The sequence below is a fragment of the Notamacropus eugenii genome, chromosome 3 (assembly GCF_028372415.1).
Source record: "Notamacropus eugenii isolate mMacEug1 chromosome 3, mMacEug1.pri_v2, whole genome shotgun sequence".
Classification (NCBI taxonomy): domain Eukaryota; kingdom Metazoa; phylum Chordata; class Mammalia; order Diprotodontia; family Macropodidae; genus Notamacropus; species Notamacropus eugenii.
The window spans coordinates 328,908,815-328,925,862 of NC_092874.1; the positions used below are offsets into that span (position 1 = coordinate 328,908,815).

Below are 17,048 nucleotides of genomic sequence, written 5' to 3' on the forward strand. Positions count from 1 at the left end.
TTTTGATATTTACTCATAAGAACAGCTCCTAGTCCAGTTCTCTGGAAGAAGTCAGTTTGCCCATGGGACTCTTCAGTATAGCATAGGTATTGGTCCTCCTTGAGTCAGGGGATGGCACTTCATGGCAGTGAACCAATTCTAATTTTTAAGGAGTTCTTTTCTTCAGTGAATTTTGTACCTCCTTTTCCATTTGGTCAGTTCTGCTTTTTAAGGATTTCTTCTCATTAGTGGATCCTTGTTCCTCTTACCACACCCTTCATGTTTAAGTCAACTCTTCTCTAACCAAACTTACGACTCAAGAAGAGGTGTTGAATGCCCATAGGTTCCTCTTATGTGGCAAAGCATCTGGTGCTGATTCTATTCAAATTGATATTTACAAGGTGGGGGTCTACTGCTTGTACAAAAGCTGACTGAAATTTTCCAAGTTAACATATCAAGAAGAGGTTATTCCTTCAGGTGTCCAAGGATGCCTCCCTTATCCATCTCTAGAAAGGTAAAGGAAATAGATTGTCCTGTGACAATCACAAGGGGATCTTTCTCTTCGTAATTGCTGGCAAAATTCTTGCCAGAGTCCTCCTTGATAGGTTTATCCTTCACTTAGAAGACAGTCATCCACCTGAGAGCCAGTGTGGCTTCAGAAAGGGCTGAGGAACAGTTGATATGATGTTTGCTGCCCAGCAGCTCCAGGAGAAATGCCAGGAATAGAACAGAGGTCTATACACAATGTTTGTAGATCTGATCAAGGCCTTTGATATTGTCAGTCATGAGGGCTTGTGGAAAATTATGACAAAATTTGACTGCCTAAAGAAGTTCATCAGTGTCATGTGTCAGTTTCATGACAGCATGCTTGCACAGATTCTGGATAACGGATGATGTTCCTGAGATTTCCTAGTCACTAGTGGAGTGAAGTAAGGCTGGGTGCTTATTCCCATGCTTTTTAGCATGGTATTTTTTAGTAATGTTGTCAGATGCCTTTGATGAGGATGAAAATAGCATCAAGGTCATCTGCCACATTGATAGAAAATTATTCAGTTTGAAAAGGCTAAAAGCCAAGACTAAGGTGGAGGGAGGATTGGTACATGGTTTTTTCCCCCAAATGACTGCATTCAATGCAATCTCTGAGGCTCAGATGCAACAAAATATGCATCTTTTTTCTGCTGCTCGTATTATTTTTGGCTTAACAGTTAACACCAAGAAAACAGGTTCTCCACCAACTAGTACCACATCATTCTTACATGGAACCATTGGTTATAGGAAATGGAGAGATTTAGAATGCTGTGAATAAGTTCACTTACCTTGGCAGCTCACGTTCCAGGCGTGCCCACAGTGATGATAAAGTTTACACGTCATTACCAGACCTAGATCGATGTTTGGGAGGCTCCAAAGGAGAGTGTGGAAGATGAGGCATTAGGCTGCCTACCAAGCTTAAGGTCTACAGAGTCATTGTTCTGACCTCATTGTTGTATGGTTGTGAAACTTGGACACTCTACCAATGCCATGCCAAGAAACTGAGTTGCTTCCATTTGAATTGTCTTCAGAAGATTCTACAGATAATCTGGCAAGATCTTACTAGACACTGAAGTCCTTTCTCGAGCTGAACTGCCAAGCAGTCAAATTTTACTGCAGAGAACACAACTCTGTTGGGCTATCCACATTGTTCAGATGTCAAATATAAGCTTGCCTAAAAGACTATTTTATGGAGAACTCACACAAGGCAAGAGGCCAGAAGAAGCAATACAAGGACGCTCTCAAGGTCTCTCTGAAGAACTTTGGAATTGATTATGAGACAGAGGAAACACTGACCCAATACAGGACCACCCAGCACAGTGTGCCCTCACCAAAGCGGAATTGCAGTAGCTCAAAAGAAACATGAGGTGCTCAAATTTAGAGACATCTCCACTCCAAATGTTCACATGGACCATTTGTGCTTGACCTGTGTGTGGTAGAACATTCTGAGTTCATACTGGTCTGATCAGCCACAGTCAGATACTCTGTACCTTGACTCCAACATAGTGATGTCATGTCCCCTTTGAGAATGAACGACAACAGCCAGGATAAAATACTCAACCTGAGAAATATTTAAAGCACACCACAGTTTGACTTCAGTCTACCCTTCCAGACTTCTTTCTCAGTAATCCCTTTGAGCCATTCTGTGTTCTCACCCCAAAGGACTACTTGTTCCCAAATCGCTACCCATTTTCATAGGCAATCTCTGTAATACCCTCGTTTCTGCAAACCTTCATTTTCTTCATGGCTCAGTTCACTTACTACCTGATAACTCCCAGTTGTTAGTGTTTACTCCTACCTCAAAATTTCCCATAAACCTTTATTGGTTCATTACTCCTTCCCTCTTGCTCCCTGCTTAATAATATACTTATCTTTATTCAAGTTACAGCATTCTCTACACTGTAAATTCCCTGTGAGGATGGGTGCTGACTTTCGTTTTTCTCTTGGTATCTATGTATTCCTTGCATATAGTAGATGCTTTATAGCTAGTTTTTGAATTAAATCAGTAGGAATGGAGAGAAGCAATTTGATATGAAGCATCACTGCAATTAATAGTAGGCTTATCCTTTTATAAAATTAGTTATCTAAACTATTGTATTTGTGTTTGCCCCCTAGCTGAAATTAAAATTTTCTTTTAAGACTAAAGGGAATAAACATTTTTCTGTGCCAGGCACTATGCTAAGCACTTTTCAAATATGTCGTTTGAGATGGTTGTGATGCTTTATGACACTAGCACAGTGGAAAGAATACTTGAAGTTCAAGAATCATGGAATATCAGGTTTGGAAGGGACCCAGAGGCCATTTACTTCTGCATGAATAAGAATACTCTCAACACAATATTAGATAAATGATTGTCCAGACTGTGAAAACCACCATCATCTTCTGACAGAGCCCTCTCCATTTTTGTACAGCACTCATTTCTAGGAGGTCTTCACTTCCATCAAGCTTAAGTCTAGTTCTTTGGAATTTCTATTCATTGTTCCTTTTTCTGCCATCTGTGACCAAGCATAACAAGTCTAAATAATTCCTCTTCCATGTGACAACCTTTAGATACTTAAAAGAAAGTTATAGTATTTCCTCCAGATCTTCTCTTCTCAAAGCTAAACATCTCTAGACCTTTCAGTCAGTAATCATATGGCACGATCTCAGTGCCTTTCCCTAGTTGCCCTCCTTTGAATGCTCTCTTGTTGGGATCCTTGCTAAGATGCACACAAAACTGAACATAGGACCCAGATGTAGTATGTCCAGAGCAGAGCACCATCATCTCCCTGCTCCTTTACTTAGGCTTCTCTTAACAAAGCCTGAAATTACAAACTTTTGTTTATTCTTTATCACGTTGTTGTCTCTATATAAATAAATTGCAAATTGCTTTTTTGGGGGAACATAAAATGTGTGGTGTTAATTTAAATACTAAGAAAATAAGCTAATTTTATCTCTCTTAATTTTGGAAAATTTTAAATAACTCATTTATACATAGCTTCATTTGAAAAGCTGAGTTGAGAAGCTGTGTGGCATAGTGGACAAATAGAAAGTTGGTTTCAGGAGCCAGTCTAGATCCACACATTCTGACTCTGTGATCTTGGGCAAATTACTTAGCTCCTCAGTGCTCTTGGTAACTCTCTAAAACCATAGGGTGCAGACAAGGTACTGACCTGTATGATAAAGAAGTTTTTTCATTTCAGGAGTTCCCTGTGCCAGTGAAATCATAACTCTAGTCCTATCATTAATTGGACAAGCAATGTGTGTGTGTGTTCGTCCTTCATTGCCAAAGAAGACCATGCCATCAGAGAAATGATGACATGACTTGCACTTGACTTTGTTTTTTTGAGTGAAGGAAGGCTGTGCAGGTCACCGGCCTCACTTCTCCTCCAGAGCCATCTGAATCCAGTGACCAGATATTCATCAGAATGACTGGAGATGACCCAGGATGAGACAAGTGGGGTTAAGTGACTTGCCCAAGATCACACAGCTAGTAAGTATCAAGTGTCTGAAGTGAGATTTGAACTCAGGTCCTCCTGACTCCTGCACTGGTGCTCTATCCACTGCATCACCTAGCTGCCCTATGACGAAGCAATATGCCCTGAGAAGCAATACCACAGCAGAAGAAAAGTTACATTAGTAAAACTAGTTGCCTAGTGTTCAAGTCCTCTTTTTACATTACAGAATGAATAGATACTGCATACAATAAAATAACAATCTGTGGGTTTAAAATTGGATGAACAATGTTTTAACTAAGGGAAAAATGATTTTAAGAACAAAGAATGATTGGGAGAAACTGTATTTAAATTGGGTTATGAGATTTGTCAAACCAACTAAAACTATGTAGCAGTGCAGTCCCGTTTCATTTAAGTGTGCCCCCAAGAGGTATTTTTTTTCTCGTGAATATCCCTTGCCACTGCTTCCCATGCCTCTTCCAGAACATGGAGTCTCCATGGAACCCCAACCTCATTGTAAATTTTCTGGATGATGTGTTAGAGGAGAGGCTAGGTGTGTTAAGAGTAAAATTTTCTGGAGGAATGACAGACTCCCGAGGTAGATGAGGCAGGCTCGTTTATTTTTTGTTCCTTGCAAGAGGCAGGTGTATTGCAACCTAGGCATACACACCCCTACAGAAGCAAGAGTAAGTTAACGTATCTCTCTCCTGAAACATGAAGTCCCTCCCTCATTTCCTCATTGACTGAAAACTCTGAGGTGTACAACTTCCCAGCATGCCTACTTCATGTAACCCCACTTCATGTGTTACCCCTCCCTTCACATACATTGAGTGTGCATGTAAGTGAGCTTTAGCTCCTTGCAGGGAGGAGGCGTTAATATTCATTAAGCTATTAAGCTTGAGTGCTTGAAGCCTAGCTGAACTGCTTAGGGAGTCCCAACCTCAAACCTGGTTGAGACTAGTTTCTGGTGATTGGTTTCCTCTTTTTCTCCTTATTCTGAGAATTGTTTTTGCAAAGAAGTGTGAAAAATCCTTCATCTGTTTGGAAACATAATTTTATATCCCACAGGTAGATAGAGTATATACAGTGGATAGAGCCTGATACAGTGGATAGAACCTGAATTCAAATCTAGCCTCAGATGCCTACTACCTGTATGACCATGAGCAAGTCATTTAACCCCCTTTGCCTCATTGATAAAATGACCTGGAGAAGGAAATGACAAACCACTCCATTATCTTTGCCAAGAAAACCCCTAACGGGGTCATGACGAGTCAGACAAAGCTGAAACAATGCAACAACGAAGATCTATTAAAAGTTAAAATGTACCTCAATTCAGTGCTCAGATATTGTTTTGCACATTTACAAAGTTCATGAAAAAAATGTGAGAAAGAAAGCTTATTATTTTACCTGTGGGATTTTTGGTTAAAGCGTGTGGGCCTGGCCCTTATTTAGTTCCTTAAATAACATGAAAGATGACCCTTGAGATCCCTTCCTGCTCTAAATCTGTGATCTTATGTTATAGTGGAATGATCATACTGAAGGGTTTTCTTTGGGAAACCTCTTCTGATCCTCCCAGCTGCTACTTACCTACTCCCTGTTTTGTACGTGATTGTCTATGAGCATGCTTTCTTCTCAGTACGAGAAGAAACTCATCATTATCTTGATGGTGAGGACTATTTCATTTTTGTCTTTTTATTTCAGTACCTGGCATAATAGCTACCACAGAGTAGGTGCTTAATAAGTGGTTATTGATTAATTGGTCCATTTGGGCACTATAATTTTTAAAAAAGCATCTTTGGACTGTCTTGAGTCAGAACCTTTATTTTTGCATTCACTACTTTTTATGTTGGTATGGACTTCTATTTAATAATTTATTCTGATCAAAATTCTTGTCTCCAAAATATCTTCCACCCTTTTTTTTTTTTTTTTTTTGCCAAATGCCACTAGGTGGCAGTAGAAAAAATATTATTGATAAGTTGAAGACTATCCAGTGGGAAGGCAGCCAGGAAGACATAGGGACTTCAGTCTACACGATGTGAAGATTATTTGTATATGATGGTGGTTTTCAGTATTTGAAGAACTATCATATAGTATTAAATTTAGGCTATTTGGCTATCAAGAGCCAAATTTAAACTTGAAGTCAAGAAAACCATTTTAACAAATAGAGCTCTCTACAAAGAGAATGGACTGCCTTATCATATGTTCTAATAGAGATTCCTTCTGGGCATGAGTTGAACTAGATTGCTTCTGAAGTGCCTTCCAGCTGTACATTCAATGATATTTCAAAACTTTCTACTTGGTGAAAATTTGCCTTCATGCCATTAATATTTTATATTCTATTTTACATAAATAGACTTTTCTTTGTAAAAAAAATATATATTTAAATAAATAGATAAAGATGACATTGTAGAAAATAAGGACCCCATTGATAATGTAGTGGCTGATATTTGTACAACATAAAATAGTTAGCTTAGTTACACTGTACACACTTAAACTATTTTAGATTATTAGACTATTAAGTATCTAGCCTCTCTGAGTTAGAACCTTTACCATTATTCACTGCTTTTGCAGTCTCTTCTATTTAAAATTTTTTTCTTACCAAAGGTCCTGACCCCAAAGTACCTTCTGTTCTTCATTATTTTTAGGCTTTATGCCACTAGGTGGCAGTAGAAAAATTAGTCTTGCTATAAATGCTATAAATGTCTGTAAATCTTCTTAAAAGAAATTTAATGTGTCGTTATAGATGTTATAGAAGGAGGTGATGCTAAAGAAGGAAACACAGATGTATATGAATTTATAAGATTATTTTGTCACAATTGTTTATGGTTTCATCTGCTACTGCTGTTTGTCCTTCATTCTCGAGGGAATGCCATGACATCCATGTGAATTGGATTTCAGTGAGGGATGCTGTGCAGGGTTACAAGCCTCACTTTCGTCTGCAGAGTGACCTGGGTCCAACGGCCAGGCGTAGATCAGGATGACTGAAGATGGCCCTGGATGCAGTGGTGAACCTTGGCCTTTCAAGCTAAGGTTTTTAAGAGGCCTCAGTTTGACTTAGGCCATGGTTTCATCTGGATGAACGCTGGTTCTCATTCGTGTTAGGGCAGTATGGAAAAACCAGGCTTAGACTTGGATCTCATTTGATGTATTTGGTTATTGAACAGACTTAAGAGGCAGTTAGGCCAGTTCCCTCACAGAGGCCCAGGGAGGTTAAATGATTTTCCTCAAGTCTGACTTCAGAGCTAGGTTTTGAATCCAGTTCCTCTGACTTCAGAGCCAGTGCTTGTTCTATTCTACTTCCCATATTGTAGAATCTTTAAAAAAACAAAAAAAATCAGCTTTTTACCTTATTAGTTTGGAAACTCAGATCTTATTTGCCATTGCTGGTAGGGTGAAAAGATGAAGAAATCTAGCTTTTAATATTCAGCTAGGGTTATGAACTCATAAACATTTAATATTAATCACTCAAATAGAAACAACTACCTTACAAATAATCTTGGCAGTGCTTTGAGCCCGTTAAAGAAGGCAGACCTTCCTGATGTCTCTACTAAATTCTGTGAGATATCTATATCTACATCTACATCCATACCAATATATCTGTTTTTTATCTATAAAATGGAAGGAGAGGGAGGTTCCAACCAGATCCTCCCTAAGGAAGGCCCCTTCTAGTTTTAACCCTATGGTCTTGCAATGTCCATTCCTGGTTTTTAATAACTTCCTGACTCATCATCTCTTCCCCTCTCTAATTTTTCTTCTTCAACCCATTCTGCATAGTGTTCCCAGATTAATTTGTAACATCAGTACCATTTTCATCTTGATACTCCTGTCCTCATGAATTTAGAGTGACGCCTCATTCCTTAATCATCAGCTCAAACCACCTTTTCAGGTTTTCCCTGTCTTATTTGTCCAGCCTTATTTCCTAAGGTCCCCAACATAAAACTTATATTCAAGTTAGCACTAAAATATGTTTACTGTCCTTCACACAGTCCATTCTGTTCTGTCCTCTGAATTATAATTTGTTTTCCTATATTATCTACTAGTCTTTGCTTCACCTATCTAAATTTAAATTCCTAAATCCTTCGTTAACTCTTTGCAGTTATTCCAACCCATACAGATATTTTTCCCCAAAACTTTTCTTGTTCTTATAAGTACATCTATACTTAAGCAATTAGTTGAATAATTAGTAATTTTATATGTGTTAAGGTAGTCTTTTTTCCTCTACTAAATTCATAACAACCCTTTCAACCCAAATGGACTACTTAACATTCTTTATATGTACTCACTGCTTTTTCTGCCTCCATTCTCTCATGCTTGTGTCATTGCTTATGCCAGAAATGTCTTCTGTTTTCTGCCTGCCTCTCTTTCCCAATCTCTGCTTTTTAAAATCCTACCCCCTCTTTCAAGGAATTCATAGAATTAATGTATTTTGGACACAGTCTAGTATTTTTTAATGTCTCTTTCCAAAGATTTCACCTTTTAAAAATATGACAGAAGGTTCTAAAATAAACAAAATGATTTCTCCTTAAGTTAATAAAATTTTTGTCTCTAAATTGGTGAAGGGAGTTTTGTTATTTCAAATTGATGCTGAATCACATATTTTTTAAAAAGTATAATTTTGTCAACTGAAAAATTTTATAAATTAAATTCACCATTATTCAAATCTTGAATTACACTGTTTTCTTCTTGTAACTAGGAACTATTTGCCAGACAGACTAGACCAGACTTGTCATACCAAGGGCCCATAATACTCCCAAGTGCAGCATCAAGGGGGATTAAAATTTGATTGGGAAATATTTAACAATAAATGAAAATAAACATAGATAATGTTAATATGTAGTTTTCTAGGTCAGTATGCTACCCATAAAGACCTTATTATGGTTTAGTGGCCTCCATTTGTGTTTGAGTTTGATGCCACTGGAATAGACCATTTTCATAGATTATATTCTGTCTATTAGGTATGACAAACATATATTTTTTAAAGATCATTAATTCTTACTCTTTCCAATAATTCTTTTAGAGTTTATTATGCCATCTGCTTTCATCATCCAAACTTGGACTTAATGAAGTTGGAACTGTTAGTCAAGCTCTTGGTTATACATCTCCAGATTATTTTCCTAAATTGCTAAAAAATGTGAGTACGTTATTAGTATTAAAGTTTCCATTGTCAAACACAGAATCAGTAGAAAGGTAAATGGAAATACTTCACTGCTCCAGGAAGGATGTTTATCTGTGCTCTGTTTATATCTTCTTACCTTGGACATACATAGAGCCATTTAAGGAAGAAATTGGAAAGAGGTGTTTATGAAAAGGGAGAAGGAAGTCTGGAAAGACTATACTAAATCTTAGGTTTTTTAAAAATTTAAACATAGCCCATTTGTTCGTCCAAATGTTTTAGTATAAGCTTCCTTCACTCATATAAACAGTGCCTGGTAGTATTAGACAAATCCTACATTTTAGAAATCCTTAGGTTTTGTTTGTTTTTTTTAAGATTTCACATTATAGTAGAGAATAAATAATACTACTTTAAATTGAGTTATATAACATTTCTTAATGGTAGAGCTATTTTCTCTGCTGCTCCAAATTTTAGCCACATTTAGAAAATGTTCATTAAATAATTTCTGTGTACTTTTAAAAAGTACTATAGGAAATATTATTTGATGTAGTTCTAGAAATGCTAGGAATAATAATAACACAAGAAGACTAAACTGAGAGAACAAGCATAGAACAAGAAAAAATAAAATTATAACTCCATTACAGATATGACAGCTTATTTCAAGAACCTAGAAAGTCAATTAAAACATTAATTGAAACAATAGCTTTAGTAATGTAGCAGGATATAAAATAAACACATAAAACCATTAACCACACAATGTTGGCACTCACTTTAAATTTAATATATACTTAATATTCTGTATGTAATAGATTCATAATTTCTTATACAAGCCTCTTTCTAGTCCTTTTTTATGGAAACATTTATATTTATTGGTGCAAATATATATTTGTTGGTGTTTATAAATTTTATAGCAAAAAAATTTAAAGATAAAAAATAAGCTAAGATATTAACGTATTTGTTAATCAGACTAGTCCTTTGAAAACTTTAAGCATTAAACATTTACAGATTACTTTTTTTTAATTTACCCAAAGTATTCCCCTCAAACCTCCCTTGTCCTAGAGAATATTTTTTTGCCATGTAAGAAAGCCAATCTAATTTTTGTTCATGTGCCTAAACAGAAATAAGATAGCATGGACATTAAACAAAATCACAGTTAACCAAATACGTCTTGGTGCAGTTTTCATATGACTCTGACAAAATGAAACAAATGTAGAGGTTTGGGGAATGAAACCTCTCCGGAAATGCCACTCACATCAGCAAAACAGAACTGATCTCATCCTGTTTGCAATGTGTAGTAACCTGTCACTGATTTTGTTTTACAGATGGTCTTATCATTAGTGACTGAACTCAGAGTGAATCATCTTAATGGATTTAGCATTCAAAAAATGTATGTACCTCCCAAGTTTTGAAATGAGCCAGTTAAATTTTGAGATAGATGTTTTAAAATAGGAAAAATAAAACATAATTGTATTCATATGATGAATATGTAAAAAGAATCCATTAGGCAAGCTGCTAAAGAGCATGGAGCCAGGGGGCCAGGGATGGGGTCAGCATACAGTGGGTTGACTTTGGCAAGGCCGTCTTATCATTTGAGCAAATCTAAGTAAAAAAAGGAGGTAGTGGGAGGTGTCAGAGTGATGTGAGATGAGGACAACAATACAGAGGAGGCCAGTGGAAACAGCTCCACAGGAGCTGGAAGGTCATTAGCTTCCTGCCACCCCCAACAAATACAAAATTTCTACAATTCATGTTATTAATTATATGTTTCTTTAACGCTGACTTCCTTTATCAAAGGCAAAAGCTTTGACCATTCCACTCATTTTTTAATGTTTTCTTTTTATCCGAAACACCTAGAACATTTAGCGATTTAGTCAATAGCAACGCTAACAGCATTTATGTAGTTAGTGCTTAAAGGTTTGCAGAACCCTTTCATTTTGTCATCACAGCCGCCATAGGAAGGAGGTGCTACGTTATCCTCACTTTACAAATGAAGAGACTGAGGCAGGCAGGTTAAGTGACTTACCTATGCTTACACAGCTAGTATCTTATTTCTGTGAAGCCAGCTTTGACTTCAGACATTCCTGACTCCAGACTTAGTGCTCTATGCACTTCTCCACCAACTCTCCAGACAATACTTGGAATGAAGGGTGCTTTCATTCTTAAGAATCACAGAGTTGGAAGGAACTGAAGAATAATCCCTCTATACCATACCCACCCAGTGGCCTGATTCATACTATATTTAAAGACTCCTAGTGAAGAGGAAAACCACTCTTTCCTAGGGCCATCCATTCCACTTGGAATGGTGCTAATTGCTGTACAGTTTTATTTGTGAAAGTTTGTCACTTCCCTTCTCATTCTACATCAGGGATGCTCTGAATAAATATGTAGATTATTCTGATTGAGATCTTGCAAAAAATGGGAAAGCAGTCCTATGAGCTGGAAATGATTGATGTTTTCTCAGTTGCCTTTTCAGGGAATGGGTCCATGTTTTTTTCAGAGCATTTGGTCTTTTCTGTCAGGCATCTAGAGATTTCAGCATGTGCTTCAATACTCACAAAACTGTGTTGCCTCCAGTCTGATTTCACATTTGCTTTTTAGATTACCACATTCACTTCAGTAACAATAATAGCTGATACTTAACATAGCACTACAAAGTCTTCAGAATGCTTAATAAATGTCTCACTTTATTCTCAGAACAACCCTCCCAAAAGAAGTACTACAGGTTCTGTCCTTGTTTTTCCAAGGAGAAAACCCAACCAGAGAGAGGTTTAAGTAACTTGACCAAGGTCACACAGATCATTTATTATTTGAAGCAACTGGTATCAGGAAGACATCAAATCCTGCCTTACACTCTTAAAAACTATGTAATCCTGAGCAAGCCACTCACTTCACCTTTGCTTCAGGTTTCCTCAGTTATAAATGGGAATGATAATAACACCTACCTCGTGTAGAGTTGTTGTGAGGATCGAATGAGATGATAACTGGAAATGCCACATTGCCTGCTACATAGTAGGTGCTATAGCAATGCTTATTCCAAGTGCCTTCTACCTGCAGGACGCTGTTCATATCACACCAAGTTTGTGTGACACTAAAACTTCCAGAACCTTTTCACATTGTCTGGCCATGTCTCTGTTATCTTACAGAGATTGGTTTTGTTGGATCTAAGACTTTACATTTAACCCTGTTAAATTTCATTTTAACATATTTGGCTGAGCTTTAAACGTATTCCCTACCTAGCATTGTGTTAGCTGCTCCTAGCTTTGAAGCATCAACAGAATTAGTAACCATGCCTACCACCTATGCCTTTATTCACGTCACTGATAAAGATGTTAGACTTAAGCTCAAGAGCAGGCACAATTTCCTGTAGTGCTTCATGCGTTAGAGAACCACTAATGATTCCTTTGCTTTTGGTCCAGTAATTCAACCATTTTCACATTTGTGAGCAGCTTTGTAGCACAGTGGATAGAGTGCTGGGCCCAGAGTCACGAACACTTGCATTCAAGCCCCAGATATTACTGTGTGGCCCTGGACAAATCATTTAACCTGCCTCAGTTTCCTTAAGTGTAAAATGGGAGGAATCAAAGCACCAATCTCCCAGGCTTGTTATGAGGATCAGATCAGGTAATATTTGTAAAGCGCTTTGCAAACCTTAAGGTGCAGCATAAATGCTATTTTTGTTTTTCTGAAGTCAGCCTGCTTGCCATTTCTGATAGCACAATAATATACCATGAATCATGTACCACAGACTGTTCAGCCACTCCCCAACTGATGGGTGTCCCTCCACCACAAAAAGTTATTAGTAGCAGTATTATTGGCTGGCTCACATCTCTTTATCTCATCCATGAGAGAAGCATGAGGTTTTTTTTAAGGGTTCTTTTGTTTATTTGTTTGTTCATTCATACATTTCAAAAGCAAGATAATCAACACTACTTTAGTAGACAGGCTGGTCAGAAAACCCTCTCTCCCTCCCTCCCTCCCGCTCTCTCTCTCTCTGTCTCTCTCCCTCTCTCTCTCTCTCTCTGTCTCTGTCTCTGTCCCTCTCTCTCAGTGTGTCTCCTCTGTCTCTCTGTCTCTCTCTCCCTTCCTCCCTCTCTCCCTCCCTCCCTCTCTCTCTCCCTCTGTCTCTCCCTCTCCCTCTCTCTGTCTGTCTCTGTCTCTGTCTCTCTCCCTCTCTGTCTCTCTGTCTCTGTCCCCCTCTCTCAGTGTCTCTCCTCTGTCTCTCTCAAAACTTAGTTCTCATTCCAGACTTCTAGTCTACATGTCTCTGTTGAAAACCAGGAAACATGCTGCACCATCTTTCTTTTAAAGCTAGTCATGGTATTGATCAGCGTGAAACTATACTCCTTTGTGATCATTTCCTTTTCTAGATGTTTAGTAGTCATCCCTTAAATAACAAAAGACTAGTATTCTGACACAAATACAGGTCACATGCACTGGTCTCTACTCCATTTTTTAAAGTGAGGGCAACATTTACCCTTTTCCACTTCTTTGATACCCATCCTATTTTCTGTGGATCACTGACAGTGACTCAGCAGTCTCATAAGTCACTTTCAGTTCTTCTAAACTCATCAAAGGAACTAGATGTCCTTTTCCCTAAGAATAATTAAGGCAATAATCTGAGGCACTTTTCTTTAGTATTTTCCAGTAAAAAATTGCTCTCTTTGGCAGAGAAAACAGAAACAAAGTAAGTGTTAATTATCTCTGCCCTCTTTTCCTCATTAGGAAATCAGATTTCATTGCCTCATTCACCCGGAACAGTGATCCTGCCCTTCTTCCATTTTAAAAAATAATATTTTATTTTTCCCCAATTGCATATAAAAATAATTTTTAACATTCAAGCTTTTTTTTTAATTTTGAGTTCCAACTTTTAGTCTAAATATTTCACAATTCCATGATTAATATGGTTTTAATGTATATTTATTTGTCTTATTTCTTTATCAGAATTCCAGATAAACAAATAAAGGCCATGTCCCTGCTTTGTGTCCCACTCCTCACTTTGCCAGACATCTTACCCCTACTGGAGGCTCTGCTTACCTACCATGGAGATGAGCCTAAGGAAATCCTTTCTTCTGAGTTTTTAGAAAGTGTAAATGAAGCCTTCGTGCAGTAAGTCACATAAAATATATTTTTCCCCCATTCATGTTATGTTTCTGTTGTTTTGACTTTGTGCAGGCAAATGTATAGAAATATAGAGCTATATTCCCAAATTTAGAGTAATTTTCTTTAAAATTATTTGAAATATTGTTTTCTTTCCTCAAGATTAATAAATGCTGTTTTAGTAAGTACACATTTTACTCAGTCTCAGATAATGAGATTGAAAAAAATTCTTCAGGATTTGATTTAATTATATTTTGTAAAAGATGCCCATTTATAATAATTACAGTAACAAAATTTCTCGTGATTTAATAATGCTTAATTTAATTATTATTAGAATTTAGGGTTTCTTTACTTCCTTTTATCCTGAATTCTTTAAGTATTTTAAAATCTTTGTAGAGAACTTGTAGACTCTTATGGACATGTAAAGCTCTCTTCAAAGAGTAGTGCTTTGAAAAACAAAAATATCTCAGAAATCATTACTTTCAATAACAAACCCAGAAAAGCGATATCATATAAATGTTTTATTTTTTCTTTATATAGTCCTTAAAAATCACAGAGAGATCTTTCCTGGAAATAGATAGCATTTTAGCTTCATTTTACCTGAAAGATTATGGGTCTGTGTGTTATTAAAGCAGATTTATGAAGAGAATAATGGTAATCCTTGTCAAATACAAGAGCAGACACTTAATTTAATGCTGAAAAATATGCCTACTTTTTCTCTTCCATCATCCTGCAGTCTCTGTGAAAATGACTTAGTAAATCTACATTTTCATTGAAGTCTGTTTTGCTGTCATTTTTATTTGATGTGCCTCTTAAATGGTCACTGAGTCCAAGTAATTGTTTAAGTCTGCCTCATGTACATCAGTCAACAGAGTAAATCTTTTATGTTGTCTCTTGTTTGTCTCCCTTTATTCATTTACTAAAAGTTTTCCAGAGGACTGTTGCTTTTAAAAAAATTGTCCTCTTTTTTTGTTTTTACTTTAACCTCTACTTGTTCTGTTAAACAGTTCATTTTGCTAAAGTACAGAAGTATATTTTGCTAAAATACAGATGACTTCTCATTTTTAGCTTCAGCAACTTTTCTTTTCCCTCATTTACCAAAACTCTGAAATTGAACCAACCTCAAATCATAGGAGAGCGCTGCTTCAGCATTCTTTTAAAAACCTAACAAAATTCTTTCAGGATAGAGTGGAGGAGAGTAGGTATTTGCTTAAAAATAACAGAGCACTTTAACTACCAATGAACAGGCAGAAAATTGAAAACATTGGCTCTACAAAGCAGCCACTAACCTCATTCCTTATTTTTACATATTATAGCAGGTTCCCCACCAGCAATGAACACAATTTATTTGGTTTGGAAAATTATCTCTGCAAATACATAAGGAACAGACTGTTCAGCAGTGCTGGGTGGTCTTTCACTTGTCCAATTCCTGTGGCTTCAGCTCAGCAAGTTCCACAAGCAGTGGTGTAAGATTCTGGAGACCTTCCATGGATAATTGCCCATAGACAGAACATCTGAACTGCATGTTGATTTTATGATGCTGATTCAGTCACTCACTACAAGGCTTTTTTCTCCACCTCCTAGCATTGGTCTGAATGTTCTATGTGGTCATTTACAAACCACACAATTTCTCTGATTCATGTACCCTGTCCCATATTTGGCTTTCTAGCTATTTGTTTACCACAATAAACCAGTGGAATTTAACGTGTTAAAACTGACTGGGTGTCTTTGGTTTTGACTTCCAAAAAGCAGTCTTATGTCTTCATGTGGCTAGAGTTGGACTATCTTTTTTCACCAGCAGATACTTGTTCCCCCACTGAGGTTTTGATAATTTTAAGGAACTTTTCAATTCTCTGGCCAATCATTTCTGTGGTTGCAGTCATGGAAGCATCTATGTCCAGACTCTTAAATTATCATTCCATCCTTTCCGAGATAGTTAGTGAGAACTCGCCATATATCTGTTGGAAGTATTAGAAGCAGTGTCACTTGTACTTTAATGTATTTAAAAACAAAACAACAACTTTATTTTTTAAATTCCTGGAGGAATATTTTTAAAAATAAAATTCATCTGAGCCTCAGATAATTCACAAATTGTCATCTTTTCCTGTATTAAGCCTCCAGATTCTTCTAAGTCACTTAGCTTTCTTTTTGGGTCTTAGACATATTTGGGAGTTCAGCTCAACAGATATTTGTCTAGCACCTGTTCCATGCAAGACACTGTTGTGCAAGCTCTTAGGGACATAGAAATAGAACTCCTCTAAGGAGTTTATATTTTACAGGAGGGATTCAATATGTGCATAGAAAAGTAGAGTGAAGGTCATCTCTGAAAGAAGAGAGCATAAGCAAATAGTGTTTGTGAAAGGCACCTGAGCCAGGAATCACTTTAAGGATTCTAAAAGTATACATTCCAGGCATGAGGCATGGCTTGTCATAGCTGACCAAGGTGAGAAACAGAATGGCCAGTTGAGGTAAGAGTTAGTAGTATGATTTGGACAGTGCATGAATAAGAGTAATATGAAATAAAACTAGAAAGGAAGATAGGAACTAGATTACATCTCAGGCTAAGAAGTGTTGTATTTTATCCTAGAGGCAATTAGGGGTCCCTAAATGATTTTGAACAGGATGGCACAAGCAGTTGAACTTCCCTCTATAGAATTTTTTTGGTGAATAGGAGAAAGAAGAGACTAGAGGTAAGGAAACCAATTAAGAACTATAACATTAGTACAGATAAGCAGTATCGAAAGCCTAAATTAAGGTAGTGTTCATGTGAGTGCAAGAAGTAAAGGCAGATGAGAAATATGTCAAGGTAGAACTACTACACCTTGGCTGCTGTTTGAACATAGGGGTGAGTGAAATGAGTAAAGGAAGTCCAGGTTTGAGAGGCTATGTAAGGCTGA

At 37.1% G+C, this 17,048-nt stretch overlaps 1 protein-coding gene across 6 annotated transcripts in view; it reads left to right on the plus strand.

The window, feature by feature from the left end:
* Positions 1-17,048, plus strand: part of FANCC (FA complementation group C) — a 237,019-nt gene that overhangs the window by 120,325 nt on the left and 99,646 nt on the right. For all 6 annotated transcript variants that reach the window (XM_072596926.1, XM_072596922.1, XM_072596928.1 and 3 more), the window contains exons 5-7: positions 8,959-9,072; positions 10,377-10,441; positions 13,996-14,160. In XM_072596926.1, coding sequence (XP_072453027.1) covers positions 8,959-9,072; positions 10,377-10,441; positions 13,996-14,160 — 344 coding nt within the window. The remainder of the gene's footprint in view (positions 1-8,958; positions 9,073-10,376; positions 10,442-13,995; positions 14,161-17,048) is intronic.